This window comes from Chelmon rostratus, chromosome 16 (assembly GCF_017976325.1).
Source record: "Chelmon rostratus isolate fCheRos1 chromosome 16, fCheRos1.pri, whole genome shotgun sequence".
Classification (NCBI taxonomy): Eukaryota; Metazoa; Chordata; class Actinopteri; order Chaetodontiformes; family Chaetodontidae; genus Chelmon; species Chelmon rostratus.
In genome coordinates this window covers 10,172,304-10,188,325 of record NC_055673.1, presented here as the reverse complement: position 1 = coordinate 10,188,325, position 16,022 = coordinate 10,172,304, and the positions used below count along the sequence as shown (strand labels likewise).

Below are 16,022 nucleotides of genomic sequence, written 5' to 3'. Positions count from 1 at the left end.
ATGTTTGGTATTTATTTCCAGAGCTCCAGAAAGCTCTGTTTGACTTTTTAGCAGCAGGAGGTCCTGCTTCAATCACATGCCCCTGTGTGTGTGTATGTGTTGAGTCTGCAGTTATGTTTGTGTGTCTGCATATGAGCCTGTGCTTGTCCACTTGCAACATGTGTTTGTGTGTGCTTTCTTTTGTTTCAGTGGGTTCATGCATGTGTGTGTGTGTGTGTATGCATGCATGATGTGCATTCGAGCGTGTGTGTACGTGTGGGTGTGTGTGTCGTCCAGGGAACACATAACTGGATTAGCCGTCATGCTTTTATTTCTGTAATGGAAACATCAGCCTCATGAAAGAAAGTAGGGCTGAGGCCAGGCAGCGAGTGTGTGTGAGACAGTGGGGGAGAGAGGGAGAGACAGACAGTGAGACAGAGACAGTGAGACAGAGACAGAGACAGTGAGGCATTTACAGTGAGATTAAACACCTTGTTCAAGATGCTCCTCAGCCTCATGTTTGCCTTGTCACCAGAAAGTGAAACTGTTCTTGCTGGAGGAAAGTGAATCCTCTCTTGAATCGTATTTTCCAACACACACTCTTCTGCGCATCAGACAAGTAATGAAATAAATGAACAGAAAATAATTTAAGTCAACAGTTCATCATTTCTCGTGCTTTCATGTTGCTTCTGTCCTTTGGAGGAAGGTGCAAAAGATGTGTTTTGCAATGAAGCTGTGGCACGTGATTGGCCTTTTATTTGGGTGTGGGCTGAATTTGTTGAATATCAGTCAATTTAGAAAATTTCTTCTTTAATATTTTTGGAGCATGTTTTTATTAGATTTTTATCTTTATTAGAGAGTTGACAATAGAGAGATGACAGGAAATCATGGGAGCACCACAGCACAGGCTTGAGAAAGGATATGTTGCAAACCTCTGGAGCAATGGGAAAAGTTTATTATAGCCAACAGTTGTAAGAGGTGTGAACTTCAATATATGTGAACTTTATCTAAGAAGCATAAATGTAATATATATCACTTCATTCTCGCTTGTGACTGACTGAGCCTTTCCAGGATGCTCCTATCATACCCAATCATGTCTGTATGTGGAATGTTCCAAACAGGTGTTTTTGGAGCGTTCCACAACTTTCCCAGCCTTTGGTAAATAAACTGTCACCATCATGGCTGCACCTGACTCTACCATACCACCAGCCAATCCAAAACTGGGCAAAGGGGTGGAGCGTGGGTGGGGCCTAGAGCCACCTAGAGGCTAGCTGTCACTCGAAGCAGCCATGCCCATAATTATGCATAGATTTAAGCCTTGATGTAATTTAAATCAGACTCACCCGCACAGTTGTCATTAATGGGGAAACTAGCAAAAAACTAGCAGAACAAAACCAATTTTTGTAGCAGGCTGTAAACAGTAGGCAGCCTCAAGTGGTTGTTTGAGGAACTGCAGTTCTGCGTTAAAAAGGGTTCGCTAATTATCAGAATTATTCAGTTTTATCTGTTTTTACACAGCGTGATAGTGTTTTTGGAATTGGGGTTGCACATGTGGATCAGGACTTGGTTTTTCCTCTTTAAATATCTGCTTTACTTGTAATTATGTTGTTGGGCCTGGTGGTACACATGTTTGTTGATATGAGAACATATAAGTGTGTTTTTCTGTTTGGTGAGGTGTTTAGTTTATTGTTGTGGTTATTATTGTCTGTTTCTGTCATGTATTTCTGTCTTAAACATATACATTAAACAAAGAAAAAGGAGCAGAAACTGTTTATCAAACATCCTTCATGACTACACTGATATACTCATACAGCGACCTAACAGAGATTGTGTGTGTGTGTGTGTGTGTGTGTGTGTGAAAGGGTGACAGTGTTGGACTTGATGAATGTGTGTGTTGAGAATATCTACAGGTTTGGGTGACAGGCAACGTAACAAAGAGTGACGTGACTATGGGGGGTGTAAAAACAGGTCACTGGACAGTGTGTGTTTTGTCTTAAAGATTAACAGAGTGGGGGTCAACATGCCTCTGTGTGTGTGTGTGTGTGTGTGTGTGTGTGTACGGGCAGATGTCCAGGGTCCCATGCCATAAGCGAGCTTGTTTGTGTGTGTGTGTGTGTGTGTGCATATGTGTGGCTGTCTGATCATGTATGTGACGTGATGTGCAGCCAATCAACTCAATATCCTTCCCGTCAGTGATTTCGGAGCCTGACAGCGAGCGACTGTTGACGCGATTTCAGTTTGTGTTTCAGACTTCAGAAAAGGTCAAAACCTTTGAATGTCACCACACCAGATCACCAAACACAAAACAATCGCATATTGATGAATACATGGATATGTGGATATTTACTACATTATAGAGACAGAGAAATGGACTGGAGGGTCACTCAGAGTACCATACTTTCAAAAGGCTCAGCAGCTCAGGTGCATTCATTTCTGTGATTACACAGAGCAGCTGCACCACCTGCTGGTTAATACAGTGACATGCACACACACGCATCAGTGTGACACTTCGATACACACAGGCAGTGTGTAATTAGTGGCAGGTTATTGTTGTTTGTCACTCCAGAACATGAATATGAAAATAAGCTACTGTATGTAAAGTTTTTCTAAATTAAAGCGCCGGATCCAAAGTGACGTTTTGTTGAGGTCATGCATGTATGTCGTGTGTGGTAGACATGTTGTAGCAGGTACAGTACAGCACACACAACATTGTGATTGAAAAACATGGAAAATATCATGGCATTTTGCCGATAGCTGCATTTTTGCTCCTGTCTGCTGGTAGAGTCATGATGAAATCCTGCATTTTTCTGCTCAGCTCAGCTTTTTACTATCGCTTCTCTATAAATCTGTACTATAACATGCAACAGTAAAAACAGAACAAAAAGATATTTTAAGGTCAACTTCAGTCTATAATATGACTACACATTAAAAAAACAGACTCATTGAAGTGCAAGTAACTTTTCATGCAGTGTTTAGATGAAGCTGGGGATTATAAAGCACTAAATAAGCCATAAAGGTACAGTTTGAATGTGTTTTCTATTTCCTTGTGTGTAACGGGAGTCATTCAATAAGTTAAGGGTCCGTTAAAGCTTCTTAGTAAACAACTATGTCAGATTTGGTAGTATGTTTGGGTGCACATTAGTGTATGTGGGAGTTGACATTTACATTGAACGTGATCGTAACAGTATCTAGGACTTGGAAACAGTGTTCACATGGTGCAGTATCCTGGTTTCCAATGGAGTACTCCAGCCGGCATATGACTTCTGAAAACCAGGATAAGTGCTTATCTGGGATCCTGAGACCAGGATGTTTACATTACACTACAAGCACACCTGTTGTACACCTGTGAAGAACGCTTTGATTCATATGGCATGAGACCCCAAAGCACCACTCTTTAATAAATGTGTGCAGGAGTGAATTATATGACCAGACTTTACTATGGCCTTCAAAATACAAGCTGTCTTTGTGTGAGATAACCTTCCACCTTGATGAAGCCGCAGATAACAGATTTTTATCTCACGCAGGTAAGTCGTTTTTTGTTGTAGCAGTTTTATGGACTTGGAGGGCTGTAGTGTAAAATTATACAAAACAAACCCTGAAGACTTGTCTTACTGCCAGCATGAAGGTGTGTTGTACAGACCTACTCTGACCTGTACAGGTAACAGTGGGTTTGACCATCAGGTATAGGACAGCACGAGCCACCTCTAAGCCAATCACAATCCAGAGTCCAGGTCCAGTGAAACTGCATTGGTTTTAAACAGATGACAGCGTTGAGCTGAGCTCTGAACAGTTCTCTGAGTCTCTAGAAATACATCGAGACTGTTCCAGCCTCCATCTGCCAGTTTATTTTCCCTTTTTAAATTAATCCATCCGTTGTATGTAAAAGTAGTTTTCACACAAAGCTTCAAGATGTTTTTCTCCGTGCTGCTGGTTCTTGCCTGTTGCGGTGTGTTCGGTTCCGTCTCGGTTTCTCCCGCCGTGGAGGAGGCGTACATGGCGGTGGTCGGCGTCGTGTCTCCGGGACAGCAGCGTCTGACCGGGGAATCCCTGCGCTCCCTCTTTAATACACTGGAGAAACGTGTGCAGTGCGGCGAAGTGTCGTGTGAAAAGGTAAGTTTTATTGGGCTTCGCTCCGCAGCCAGGTGAGTGAGCCAGGTGGCTGACTGCTGCGCGGAGGGGTCGAGGTCCAAAAGCTATCAACGGGCTGTTCGCTCTCCTTGATTAACTGAATGAAACAGATTTTAAATGAAAAAAGGCCTTTTTACTAAAAAATAAAAACAATAATAACAGTTTACATTTCATCATGTGATGTTTGCCCGCATTCAACACACTAAAAAAACAGGCCGCTTGGTGTAAACTGAGCCAGCAGCGACACAACACCGGGTTCATTTTATCCAGGACCAATGGATAGAAAACCGGCCAAAAGGTTTGTTTAGATCCAGTAACCCAACAGTAGGCCAGTGTTAAAAAAAAAAAACAAACAAAAAACAGCAGTGAAACTGGGGAAAGTTAACTTGGTGCTACATTGACCTCACACTGGGTCAGTGTTAAACTCAACGTTTTTTAGTGTGTAGAAAAATGAAGACTTTTAGTTTAAGTTAAGTTTAATGATGTCAGACTGCGTTAAAAAAACTATCTACAATTAATTATTTCTAAAGGTATTTTTTGCTACAGGTGATAAAGTTGTTTCTGATTTTCTGTGCGAACCTGAATTGAAATAAGTAAGAATTTTGTTTCCTCTGAGGTGTTTCTGACACATTGGGCGGACTGTAACTTTGTGATGTTCTGCTGAATTTAAGCAGAAAGTTTGACCAGAGTGAGCTATAAAATACACAACCGTGCGAAACTGGAATCACCTGTTACATTAGTGTTTTTCTTCTTTCCTTCAATAATGGATATTTTAAACATAGCTAGATAAAAACAATAAAATGTATTATTTATATTTCAGGTAGTTAAAGGTATATAATAATTAAATTCCGTATGAGAAATTGTTTTTATCTTAAGGGACTTCCTGGTTCTTTTGTTTCTTCTTCCTTCAATAATGGCTTTTTAAACTTGGATAAAACAGTATAATTCAGACACCAAATGTACTATTTACATATGAAATAGTTTTGGCCCCAAAAGCTAATAACTGAATGATTAAAATTTCCATTTAGTCATGTCTCCACAGTGTTGTAGAGAAAGAAAACTGTTGAGACCATTTTCCCCCTTGATATACGATTCAATTTGGAATTTGATTTCCAGTCCAGAAAAGTATAATTGACCCTCGATCATTACAGAACCACAATGGTACAACTGGGCTCTACACATTGTGGGAACCCTTTTGTTTCTTTGGGTCCTTTGTAGTCTAATCAGTGGTTAGAAAGAACAGGTTTAAATTATGATTTGTCAGTCCAGTATGATCAGCTGATATTCCAATAGTGCTAACCCTAGACCAAACTTCTGTTTTTAAGTTGTCAGTTTTAAGAATATCTTTGCTAAAGAAACCCGCCTGTTAATTTACAGTTTTTCATAGCTATTACTGTGCTCTCGTCACTGAAACAGGAATCTGTTCCTATTTAAATCTGTACAGATTTAAATAAAATCTGTACAGATTTAAATAGTCAATGACTGCTGATTTCTTACATTATTTAACTCTGAGGTGTCTTTGTCTCTTTCTGCTGTTTCAATCATCTGTTTGGTTGTGCAGCTTTTTGTTCTCTGTGTACAAAGCATCACTTTTTTGCACCCTTCATATAAAGTAATATCTATTTGTAAAAAGGACTTTGAACAACCTAAAAGCATGAAGGAGTTGTCCTCTCAGCTATTTGACTGAACCAGATCAAGCTTTTGATTCCAGACCTTTGGACAGCGGTGCAGCTGGAAACACAGACGCAATAATGAGAACTTATTCCACAGAGGCAAGAAAATAAGTAGTTACTGTATCCTGTAAAAAATAAAAAAAATAATACATTTAAGGTGCATGTTATTTGAAGGAATATTCTTATTAGGTTTGCTAGGTAATTAATTTAAGGCTTGACAGTAAATTCAGTCTCAGGTCTTTGTATCTGTTGGTAATTTTCTGAATATTACACACGAAACTTGATCTTTTCCCCTCTTTGTATCAGTTATTTAGATTTTTTGATAGTTAAGTCTGTGGAGGCACGATGGCTCCACAAACACTGTTTCAATGCAACTATTTTATCATAGAGTCAAGCTGTCAGTCACTTTATCAGGCCAACTGTTTGACAAAAGGGACTCTCAGAACCTATAAAGACATCAGATAGAGTACTACTGTGTTTTTAATGCAGCGCACATGAAAAACCCACTTCACAAAATATTTCATCTCAATAGAAGAACAAGTCCTATTTTAGCATTTTAGCATGACTAGAGGTATTTAATATTTTTGTTTAATTACTAAACAAAATTATGGCTCTAAAAATTAGATTTTTTTTCCCCTCTGTTTTTATGAAGGGTGCTGTTTGCAGGCAAAACCACTTTATCAGTGTTAACGAGAGTGAAGTCACTGAACTTACAACATGTCAGCTGTAATCGGCACAAAAGGACAGTGCATGATTGATAAGTATCTGCTGTCAAACAGCTCCTCTGTGGCTGGCAGTGATGGACAAAAGGCAAAGAGATGAAAAACGATGACTTTGCTACAGGTGATAGCTTGGACTGTAACACGCTTAATTCAGCAAATAAAGAACTGATATCAAATGAAGTGCAGTGATATAACTCAGCTGTAGTTACAAGTGTTACAAACAAGAGGCTCAATAAAATAATAAAATTAATCTGATTAACATCTGTTAACATCTATAATGTCAAGTAAAATGTCAATGACAGTTTCCTGAGCTGAGAGTTTAAAGGGTCACTTCACCCTAAATGTTATTTCTCACTTACCTCAACTGGTATTAAGGCAGATAGTTTTGTTTGGTTGTGTTCTTGAGATACCAAGCCTCTTCTCCTGCTACTCCAATACAATAGCAGTACGATGTGACTGAATGGAATTAAATGTAAAAGTTTCCTTTTTCTTTAGTTAAAAGTATAGCTCCTATGAAAAGTGTTCACAGTTTTTTCTAACTCACCACAAACCAAATTCCAGTCATCTTTTATTGTATTGAAGGTGGAGGCAGAAACCTCAGGAACACATTTGTGAAAGACTGGACGAATAAAAATAAATACAAATGGCAAATACAACTAGAAGAAGCTCAAAAAAGAGAAGGTTTTGGGCTTTTTTTTCGTGATTTGGGGTGATCCTAGCCTCTAAGGAGACCTAGCTGTTCTCAGCTCTGTCAAACTAACAGAATAACATTTAAAATTTGGATATTTTTTTTAACCCTTACTCTGATTCTCCTCTTTCCTCCTGCCAGAGTCTCTGAGTAAGGATCAATCGTTGTCACCATTTTATGATGCTCTGCTCCATTTATATTGAAGCTACTTTCCTTCCCACTTGTTATCACATGAAGCTGCTCCTAATAAAAGCAAATAAAAGCAGCTGGTATTCGTGATAATCATATGACAGGTTACTTTTAATGCAATGTGCATATGTTTTATCTGAATTAGTCTGACCTTGTGTTTGGTTGAATGGAAAAATGAACAAAACAAAGATGAATTTTGATGTAATTTATCTAAAACCCCTGCAGCAGCAGTTTTATAGAAGTGAGTAATGTTTGCTGTTGTCACCTGAAAATCACTGCATTAGTAACGTTTACTTCCACTGATCTGTACGTATGTTCTTCTCTGTGTGCGAATGCCTCGCTGTCTGCATGCGTAGTGTGATCTAACAGGCGCCGTTCACCAGCTCATCGGCAATCACTCCGAGGACGAAACTGGAAAAGCAGAACAAAACTTGACCGTCAGCGTGTCTCAGTTCCCTGCTCTGGCCGCCGGATGCGTCCTGTACCTTTCATCTCCCGGCCTGGTCTGCAACGCCACGAGGCAGGGGAGATGGAGAGAGGAGACCGAGCATTTCCTGCATACAGTCACACACGGGGAACACCATGAACATGAAGAGAGCAGGTCGCACCAGAGCCATGACCACGAGCACATAGATGTTCACGGATTAAAGGTGGTGTTTCATGAGCTTCACCACCACTATGAGCCCTTGAACAGTGAGGTAAGCCCTGCAACAGACTACCATGATTAAAGACGGAGATAGAAAACATTGCTGCTACACAAACACTTGTTTATGTTTTCTCAGATCTTTCTTTCCTGTCAAATACATCTTTACATCACTGGAATTTATTAAAGTCATATGGTTTGCAATATATAAGGGTTATATACATGATTCTATATAACCCAATAATACTCTAATAATATTTGAAATGTATACCCTAAATAACTATTTGTGAAGGAAACATTAGTCTTGTCACAGACATCTAAACCTGTATATATAAAAGTCAGTATATTAACAAGCAAAAAGAGCAAGAAAATGAGCATGAGAATGAACTTTTTGGTAACCAGGGAGCAGGTTTATAATCTTTGCTCTCTGACATAGTTTTTTTCATTCACTGTGTTAATGGCTTTATCACTCAACATATCTTATCATACTTACGTGATGCCAGCAGTGGACCTACTAGGCTTTGCCCTGCGCTCAGCCAGATCACCGCAGCAACCGTCATCCAGATGAAAAGCGCTCTCTTTCAGTGTTTGGTCCTTCTGTCCTGTGAGGCATAAAATGAGATTTTAGAAGTCGGACAAAAAATAGTTGAACTCTGTTCTGCTTTCTGTTGTCAAAGTTATAATTTTTAGTTGAAGCAAACGACAAAAAACAATAAGGAATCCTCAACAATTCAAGTTACATGTGTTTAATGAACCAGGATTAACAGGTTGACCAAATAACTTTGTTTTACAATCATCTCCAAAATATGGCATAGGTGTGTTCAGCTACCTGGCAAACATTTCTCTTAAAAACCAACAGCTGATCAAGAAAAGAGGCAGTGAAGTGAATTCAAAAAGCAGTCAGGAAGAGAGCTGACCAAGATGGCAGCTCCATGGGGCTGAAACAAATTAATATCTTTATAAGCAATTAATTAAACTCTAAAAACTGTCAAAAAAAAAAAAAAAACCCTAAAGCTCACATAAAAACTTAAAGGTCCAGTGTGTGGGATTTAGTGGCATCTAGTGGTGAGGTTGCAGAGAACCTACTGTCACTTTCAGATAAGAGGTCATTCTTAGCTAACGAAACATAACTATTCTTAGTTTCAGCTGATTATACACTAATAAAAACATAATTATAAATATTACATTTCATTTCTGCCTACAGATTTTCCTAAATCTGGACCTTTAAAAGAGCAGAAAATCCTCACAGCTGAGAAACTTGAACTGGGGCTGTTTGAAAAATGAAAACATAATCCGTCATTTTCTTGTCAATCAAATAATCAACGAATCAACAAATAAAAACTCACTTTTCTTCTTTGTCCTCTCTCTTATCACCATGGTAACCAGAGCTGTATAACAGCCAGTGACATCATGACAGAGGTCAACGCATCATCACCAGACCAGAGACAGGAAGTGGGTGCAGTTCTCGGCCGCGTGCTGTATCACGCCCTGCAGGGTCGCTGCTTCATTAGCCGGTCGCTGCCTGAGGAGGGCTTCTTCCTGGACTACATCATGGACCATCTGGAGTCAGAGAACTTCACTGTCGCAGGTAAATGTCCTGCAGAAACCCAGAAAAACACGGACGCAGTTACATGCAAAGATATGAGCTGCAGAGAGACTCATCACGCAAAAACCCATTTAGTTTTAATCACTTAAAATTAATAAGTGAGGTTGTTTTTGGGTTCTGTAGATTTGGAGGCTCTCATGGGGAGTCTGAACATTGGGCCTAACGTGGAGGAGCACGACCACGGACACAACCACGACGGACATGTACATGCTTATCAGGATCATCGCGGTTTAAGCCAGAGGAAAAGGAGCAGCCATGAATACCACGAGGGCCATGAAGGAAACACCACCTGGGATCAGGTACCAACACACAGGCAAAAACAAAAAAAACATTATTTTACATATATGTCAAATATTGAGGTAAATTTGAGTTAAAATGCTTCACTTTACTTTCTCCCAGCTCTGTTTCTCTGCTGAAGAGCTGGTCCTGATCTACGGCCTGGCAGACAACGGCTCTGCCTCCTCAGGCCTGGGTCAGTCCGGCTTGGCTCGGCTCAGCCCTGCGCTCATCCAGCAGATCCTGAGCGGAGCCTGCGCGGCCGTCACGGAACCTCAGATCTCAGACGTGCTGACCACGACTGAGAGTAAGTGTGTGTGGTCCTGAAACACAGACAGAGACCTTGATTTCACCTGTTGATGAAAGAACAAGTGATGCTGATGGTGATGTTGGTTTTGTTCTCATTGCACCTTGTTATCGTGGCAGAATGACCAGATTGCATTAATAAAGACTCACTTTACATTTATTTTTCCTCTTACGCATGCTTGTGCTTCATTTTATTGCACAATATTAATAAAGTCCAGGTAAACAACAGTCTGTCTCTTCTGTTTCTGTAGGATACCTCTATGCAACCCTTGCCAACGCAGTGATAACTCTGACGTCCATGTTTGGCATTGTGGTGCTGCTGTGCACCTCCTGTACCGGTTTGTTCCAGTTGTGTATCCAGTTCTGCATCAGCCTGGCTGTAGGTTCACTGACTGGAGATGCATTACTGCACCTGCTACCCATGGTGAGTGATTTTAACACTATCTTTTACCACTAGGGAGCCGAAAAGTCCAGCATTCACTTAAATAGCAGCTCTTTTTTTGAGGACATTCATTTAGCATTCTTTATAAGCAATTTGACCCTCCTGCAGCATGTACTCATTCTGACTTCTTCTTGCGGTCTGCGTGTCCAGTTTCTGGGTTTACACGTGCACGGGGACGAAAGCAGCAGCGAAGCGCATTCACATGACCACGAAGGGACTCCAGACTACATTTACAAGATGCTGGTGGTGATCGGCGGGATCTACTTCTTTTATCTGATGGAAACGGTCTTCTCTCTGATCGCGTACAAAAATAGCCATCACCATCATCAACACCATCACGGGGTAAGAGAGACAATACGGTACCAGTACAGATAAAACTGATTAAGACACATGTAGACACACAGAAGGTTTGCACACTTAAATGTAATGTACATGCAAAAATAAAAGTAGTAAATTTGGACCAGCAATTTTCCCTTAGATCTGAGTACAAAATCTTAAATCCTATATTTATCTTGTTTTCCAAATTGTGCAGCAGTGTTCAAAAATTTTGTTCTTACGAAGATCTCTGAATTAGAAATGATTCGGTACCTCATCCAGTTGAACTTCACAATATTTCAATCCTGTTCTTTGCTTCCTCAAATCCTTCTCTGTCCTCAACATCTTTCCTTTGCCCTCAACCTCCAGGTGAAGCCTTAATTTTTTTATCTGTCTTTAGGAGGAATCAGAGCCTCACCACTGCGACCACGGCAGGGTTTTAGAGATGTATCAGCAGGAGAGGAAACAAAGAGACAAGTCACAGTCAGCATCAAAAGCAGACCTGGTGAGAAACACACTGTGCATGATTCGAATCACACCTGGAAATAAAAAGATCACCTAACCATTTGTAAAAACATGAAACTGTAAAGCTCAACATTCTATGTCGACGTCAGGGCTTGTTCTTGAATGTTTTGCATGCAGTTATGCTTTATGTATATGTGCACGTTCCAGGTCGACCAGGAAGACAATGAGAAAACACTCCAAGAGGCCAAAGAGCGAAGCAGAGGTGAGTGTTTCCAACAAAAGAGCAAACACGCTATCAATCCCTGTGGCTGCTCCACCAGTAACCACCACTGTGTTGGCCTGTTCAGAGAAGCGTCTGCTGCCGTACATGATAACCATCGGTGACGGGATCCACAACTTTGCGGACGGCTTAGCGATGGGCGCAGCTTTCTCCCTGTCGTGGAAGTCTGGTCTGGCTACGTCACTCGCTGTGCTGTGCCATGAAATACCACATGAACTGGGTAAATACACACACAAACACACACACAAGGGCAAGAAGTGTCCAGTTTGACTGTTTTTCATTTTTAACATCGTCCTGTCGCTCTTGTTTCTCTCCAGGTGATTTTGCCATTTTGCTCCACAGTGGCTTGTCTGTCCGCAAGGCGCTGCTTTTGAACGTCGGCAGCGCCATGACCTCGTTCGTGGGCATGTATATCGCTCTGTCTGTAGCCACGGACCTGGCGACCAAGCAGTGGATCGCTGCCATTACTGCGGGACTCTTCCTGTACGTGGGGATGGCTGACATGGTGAGTATTTGTGCTTACAGGACACACAGTTCACACTGCGGCTAGCCTCCAAATAGGCCCGAGCATAAACTGATAAGATGTGCGTGTTTCTCCTTCCAGCTCCCCACCATGGTCCACATCAGCAACAAGAGACCCTGGCTGATGTTTGCGCTGCAGAACGTCGGCCTTCTGACCGGATGGGGTATTCTGTTGCTGCTGTCGCTTTTTGAAGACAGAATCACCTTTTAAAACGGTTGAGACACACGTCGGTCGGTTCAGTGGGTTCATTTTGGTTCTGGTTTAATCTATGACTGGGTGTTTATGGGCGCTGCTCATAAATGACCACAATGAGGCTCCCAGGGACAGAGTGAAAAGGCTTAAGGAGCAAAATGATCTTTGCTCCCCCTAAGAAAATGGTGAACTGTCAGACGTGGAACTAATCCAGTCTTACAAATTAAAATTTCTGTGCTGCTCAAATGCCTCAAACGTAGATTGGTTATTTGACCATGTTTCTAATCTTGTGGCCTCCCTGTGAACTGTGAACAGCAGGTTGCTCAGGTACACTCATGGTGGCAGGCAAAATATCAACAATAATAATATTAATATAATTACACCTAAACGACAAGCAGGAGAGATGAACATAAGACTCCTCTGACAGTCTGAATAGATAATATCTCCGAAAATTATTGAAGGAATTTTGTAGTGGGCTGCAATGGGTGTGTAATAGAAGCTGCTGTGTTAAACTGGATCAGTGTTTTGAAAATTAAAAACGTATCAACAATGTTCTGGTAAAAAAAAAAAAAAAGAGTGCAAAAACCTTTGCACTCATTTGACTCATTTTATCTCTCGCACACACACGCACACACACATCATCTTCACTCAGCTGACTTTTTACTGACACATTAAAGTTATTTAATACGAACATGTGAATCAGTGTTGGACTCTTTAAGTGCACTGTGACCTGTTTTTCTGGCAGTTCAGGTTATCTTTGTTTTGTGAAAATGACACTAAAATTCAGAACGTGTGTGTTGTTGTTTCACATGTAATGAAGCTTTGCACGTTTTTTGTGTGTGTGTGTGCTTTTTATTAAGTGTCTGTTGATGAGTAACGCACAGATAAATTTGTCAAAGACAAGGCGATACAGTTTAAGTTCATAGTGGTTGCTATGAAAATGTATATTTTGTATTCTGCCTTGTTTGGAAAATTAAAACTCTTTCAAAACGCATTATGTGCTCATTTCTTCTTTTTTGTTCTTTCACTCAACCAGCACATGAACTGACACTTAATGCACTTTTCCATTTACACAACTGTTCGTGTTTCTCCTCCTGAACTGATTTGGTGTCTGGTGCAATTAACACTCTTTACGTAAAATGTGAAACACACACTTTAGAAATGTATGGACAGCATTGCCAGCTGTTATATAAGGGAAAATTATTATATTATTTGACCATACAAATTAAATAATAATAATAAATAACAATATATATATTTTTTAATTTTACTCACATATTTTATTTCTTTTATTACATTTGACCAGAATTTGACAATTTTTTTGAAAGACATTTTTGACATTCTCAACAGAAAAACTGAAAATATAGAACTATTGATGGTAAATGGATGGTATTTATATTGAGCTTTTCTAGTCTAACGACCACTCAAAGCGCTTTTCACCCATTCACACAATGGCGGCTACGTCACCTGCTCATTATGAGCATTAACACTCACACACCAATGTACAGCGTCGGATACTTTGACAAGTAGGCTGCCTTTGTATTGAAGTGTCAATTTGGATGAAAGCAGGTACTAAAACTGTCTTTTTAACAATGGCCTTAGACTTTTATTAGCACAGATCACATCTGTTGAATCTGTAATCGTTGTTTAACTGGAGCCGCAGTAGAAACTTGACTTTATCTCTCAGCGCTAATCCCCTTGATTTACAGGTTATGTGAACATCTTCATTAGGGACAGAGTCCGCTGACAACTCATCTCAAAAAGACGGAGACATGACATGTACATACATATGTAGCATGCTGTACGCATAATCGCAAGCGTGACCAGTGTCAAACTTTGTCTCAGACAACATGACCCATTTAATGATGACATGTCGGTTGCGTACTCATCCTTTAAACATATGCTGTAAAAATAAATTGCAGATTGCAGCATATGTTGCTGCTGACAGAGGAAAAGTGGATTCCCCTGAAGTCAGCTTTTTCAGCGAAAGAAATTCAGAATTCTGAACTTCTACAGTAGGTTTTCAGAGGTTTTACGAGCCCCAGGAGTAAAGCATGTTACTCTCCCAATAAAACATCTGATAATTACCTCTAAAACTGGACCTTTGAGCTTCTCATAGATTATACAGCACAATACATCTTTTACAGTAGCACTAATAGACACCAGCAGACAGAAAACGAAGGAAGAGAGGGGAAACTCGTGTAATTCTGGGTAGCTGGATCGGTAGTTTTCAGCTTCGTAAAGAGGATTATCAGGCAGTCGTTCATGCTGTGCAGTGATTTGGAAAGATGGAAGATTTGAAAGAGGACAGAAGGAAGGAGCAGTCACTCTTATATAAAGGCAGATTTCCTCCATGATCCTCATAAATAATAATTTCCACTATGATCATCATAAATTATAATTCTAGAGTGTAATTCTAGAGTGTTACATCTTGTTAAAGTAAATATGATGAGAACTTCAGTGGATACCTTTAATTAAGGCGAGGTGACGAGCAGTAGACGTCATTGTCACAACAGTTCCTACAAGTGTTTGAATGGTCAGCTGAGTAACAGCATGTAGGGAAGGGAGCAAGACGGCAGCTTATGACCTTGGCTATACTGATCATATCTTTAGGTTTAGGCATGAGCACCTGACTGAAGGTGTTCTTGAATGCGAGCTCACTGCCAATGACAATGTTGAAGTGCAGTTTAATGTCTCCATACGTCCTTTTTTTTTTTTTTTTTTTTCCAGCCATGCTGGTGTCATCCCGCACAGTAACGTCAGTCTGTCAGTCCACCACTTTGGTCCAACCTGAAGTAGTCCTACAACTATTGGATAGATTGCCATTGAATTTGATACAGATATGCATGGTCTGCAGAGGATGAACCCTGCTGATTTTGTTAAACCTCTGACTTTTCGTCTAGTGCCATCAACAGGTCAGAGTTTTCATTTGTCCGAGGCTTTGGTGTATGAACAAAACTAATGGCACCTTTGCTGCTAACTAGGAAATCTTAGCCTGCCAGCACGCATAAGACAAACCTCACAGAGCTGCTATCAGGGCTGGAGACTCTTGGTCCCGCTTAAATGTTGTTTTCTAATAATATAACTTTCTAATCACGTTTTTCTCTTATAGCAACTTTCTTTTCATTCTCTCTTAAAATACAGGGCCCTGCATAGTTTACCAACTTATTTAAAATGCTTTATGCTATTAAACAGAAAACTGTGGTTCCTTCTTCCTGACTGTGCATGTTAACACGTGAGAGTTGTTCATGGGTCTTTTTCACAGAGGTCTGTCTCAGTCTGCGGCTGCTGACAAAATGACAGTCTGGTTCAATAATAAATGATCCTCAGGAGTGGCTGCTGATTAACATTATCACTGACCTCTACCTAACCTTTCCTGGAAAAGGCTGACTTCATGGCCCACTTTTGCTTTTTCCAGTTTCTCCTACAGAGCCACAGTAAGTGGCTCTATAGGAGAAGCTAATACCAGCAGACTAATGTTGGCCACTGAGAGAAGCAGCTTACAGTTAAAAGGAACTGGTCAGGTTTGAGTAACACACCCACTGAGATTAAGGGATGGTGGAAAGATGACCATAAAAAAAAATGCAGTTAAGGT

The 16,022-nt window shown here is 40.4% G+C and overlaps 1 protein-coding gene across 1 annotated transcript; it reads left to right on the top strand.

The window, feature by feature from the left end:
- The first annotated feature begins 3,888 nt into the window (after window positions 1–3,888).
- On the top strand, window positions 3,889–12,445 carry slc39a4 (solute carrier family 39 member 4). Its single transcript, XM_041956017.1, has 12 exons — window positions 3,889–4,089; window positions 7,736–8,077; window positions 9,409–9,610; window positions 9,752–9,927; window positions 10,028–10,211; window positions 10,462–10,634; window positions 10,803–10,994; window positions 11,368–11,472; window positions 11,640–11,694; window positions 11,780–11,932; window positions 12,030–12,217; window positions 12,317–12,445. The coding sequence occupies exons 1-12, from the start codon at window positions 3,889–3,891 to the stop codon at window positions 12,443–12,445; spliced, it is 2,100 nt and encodes a 699-aa protein (XP_041811951.1).
- Window positions 12,446–16,022: the final 3,577 nt, after the last annotated feature.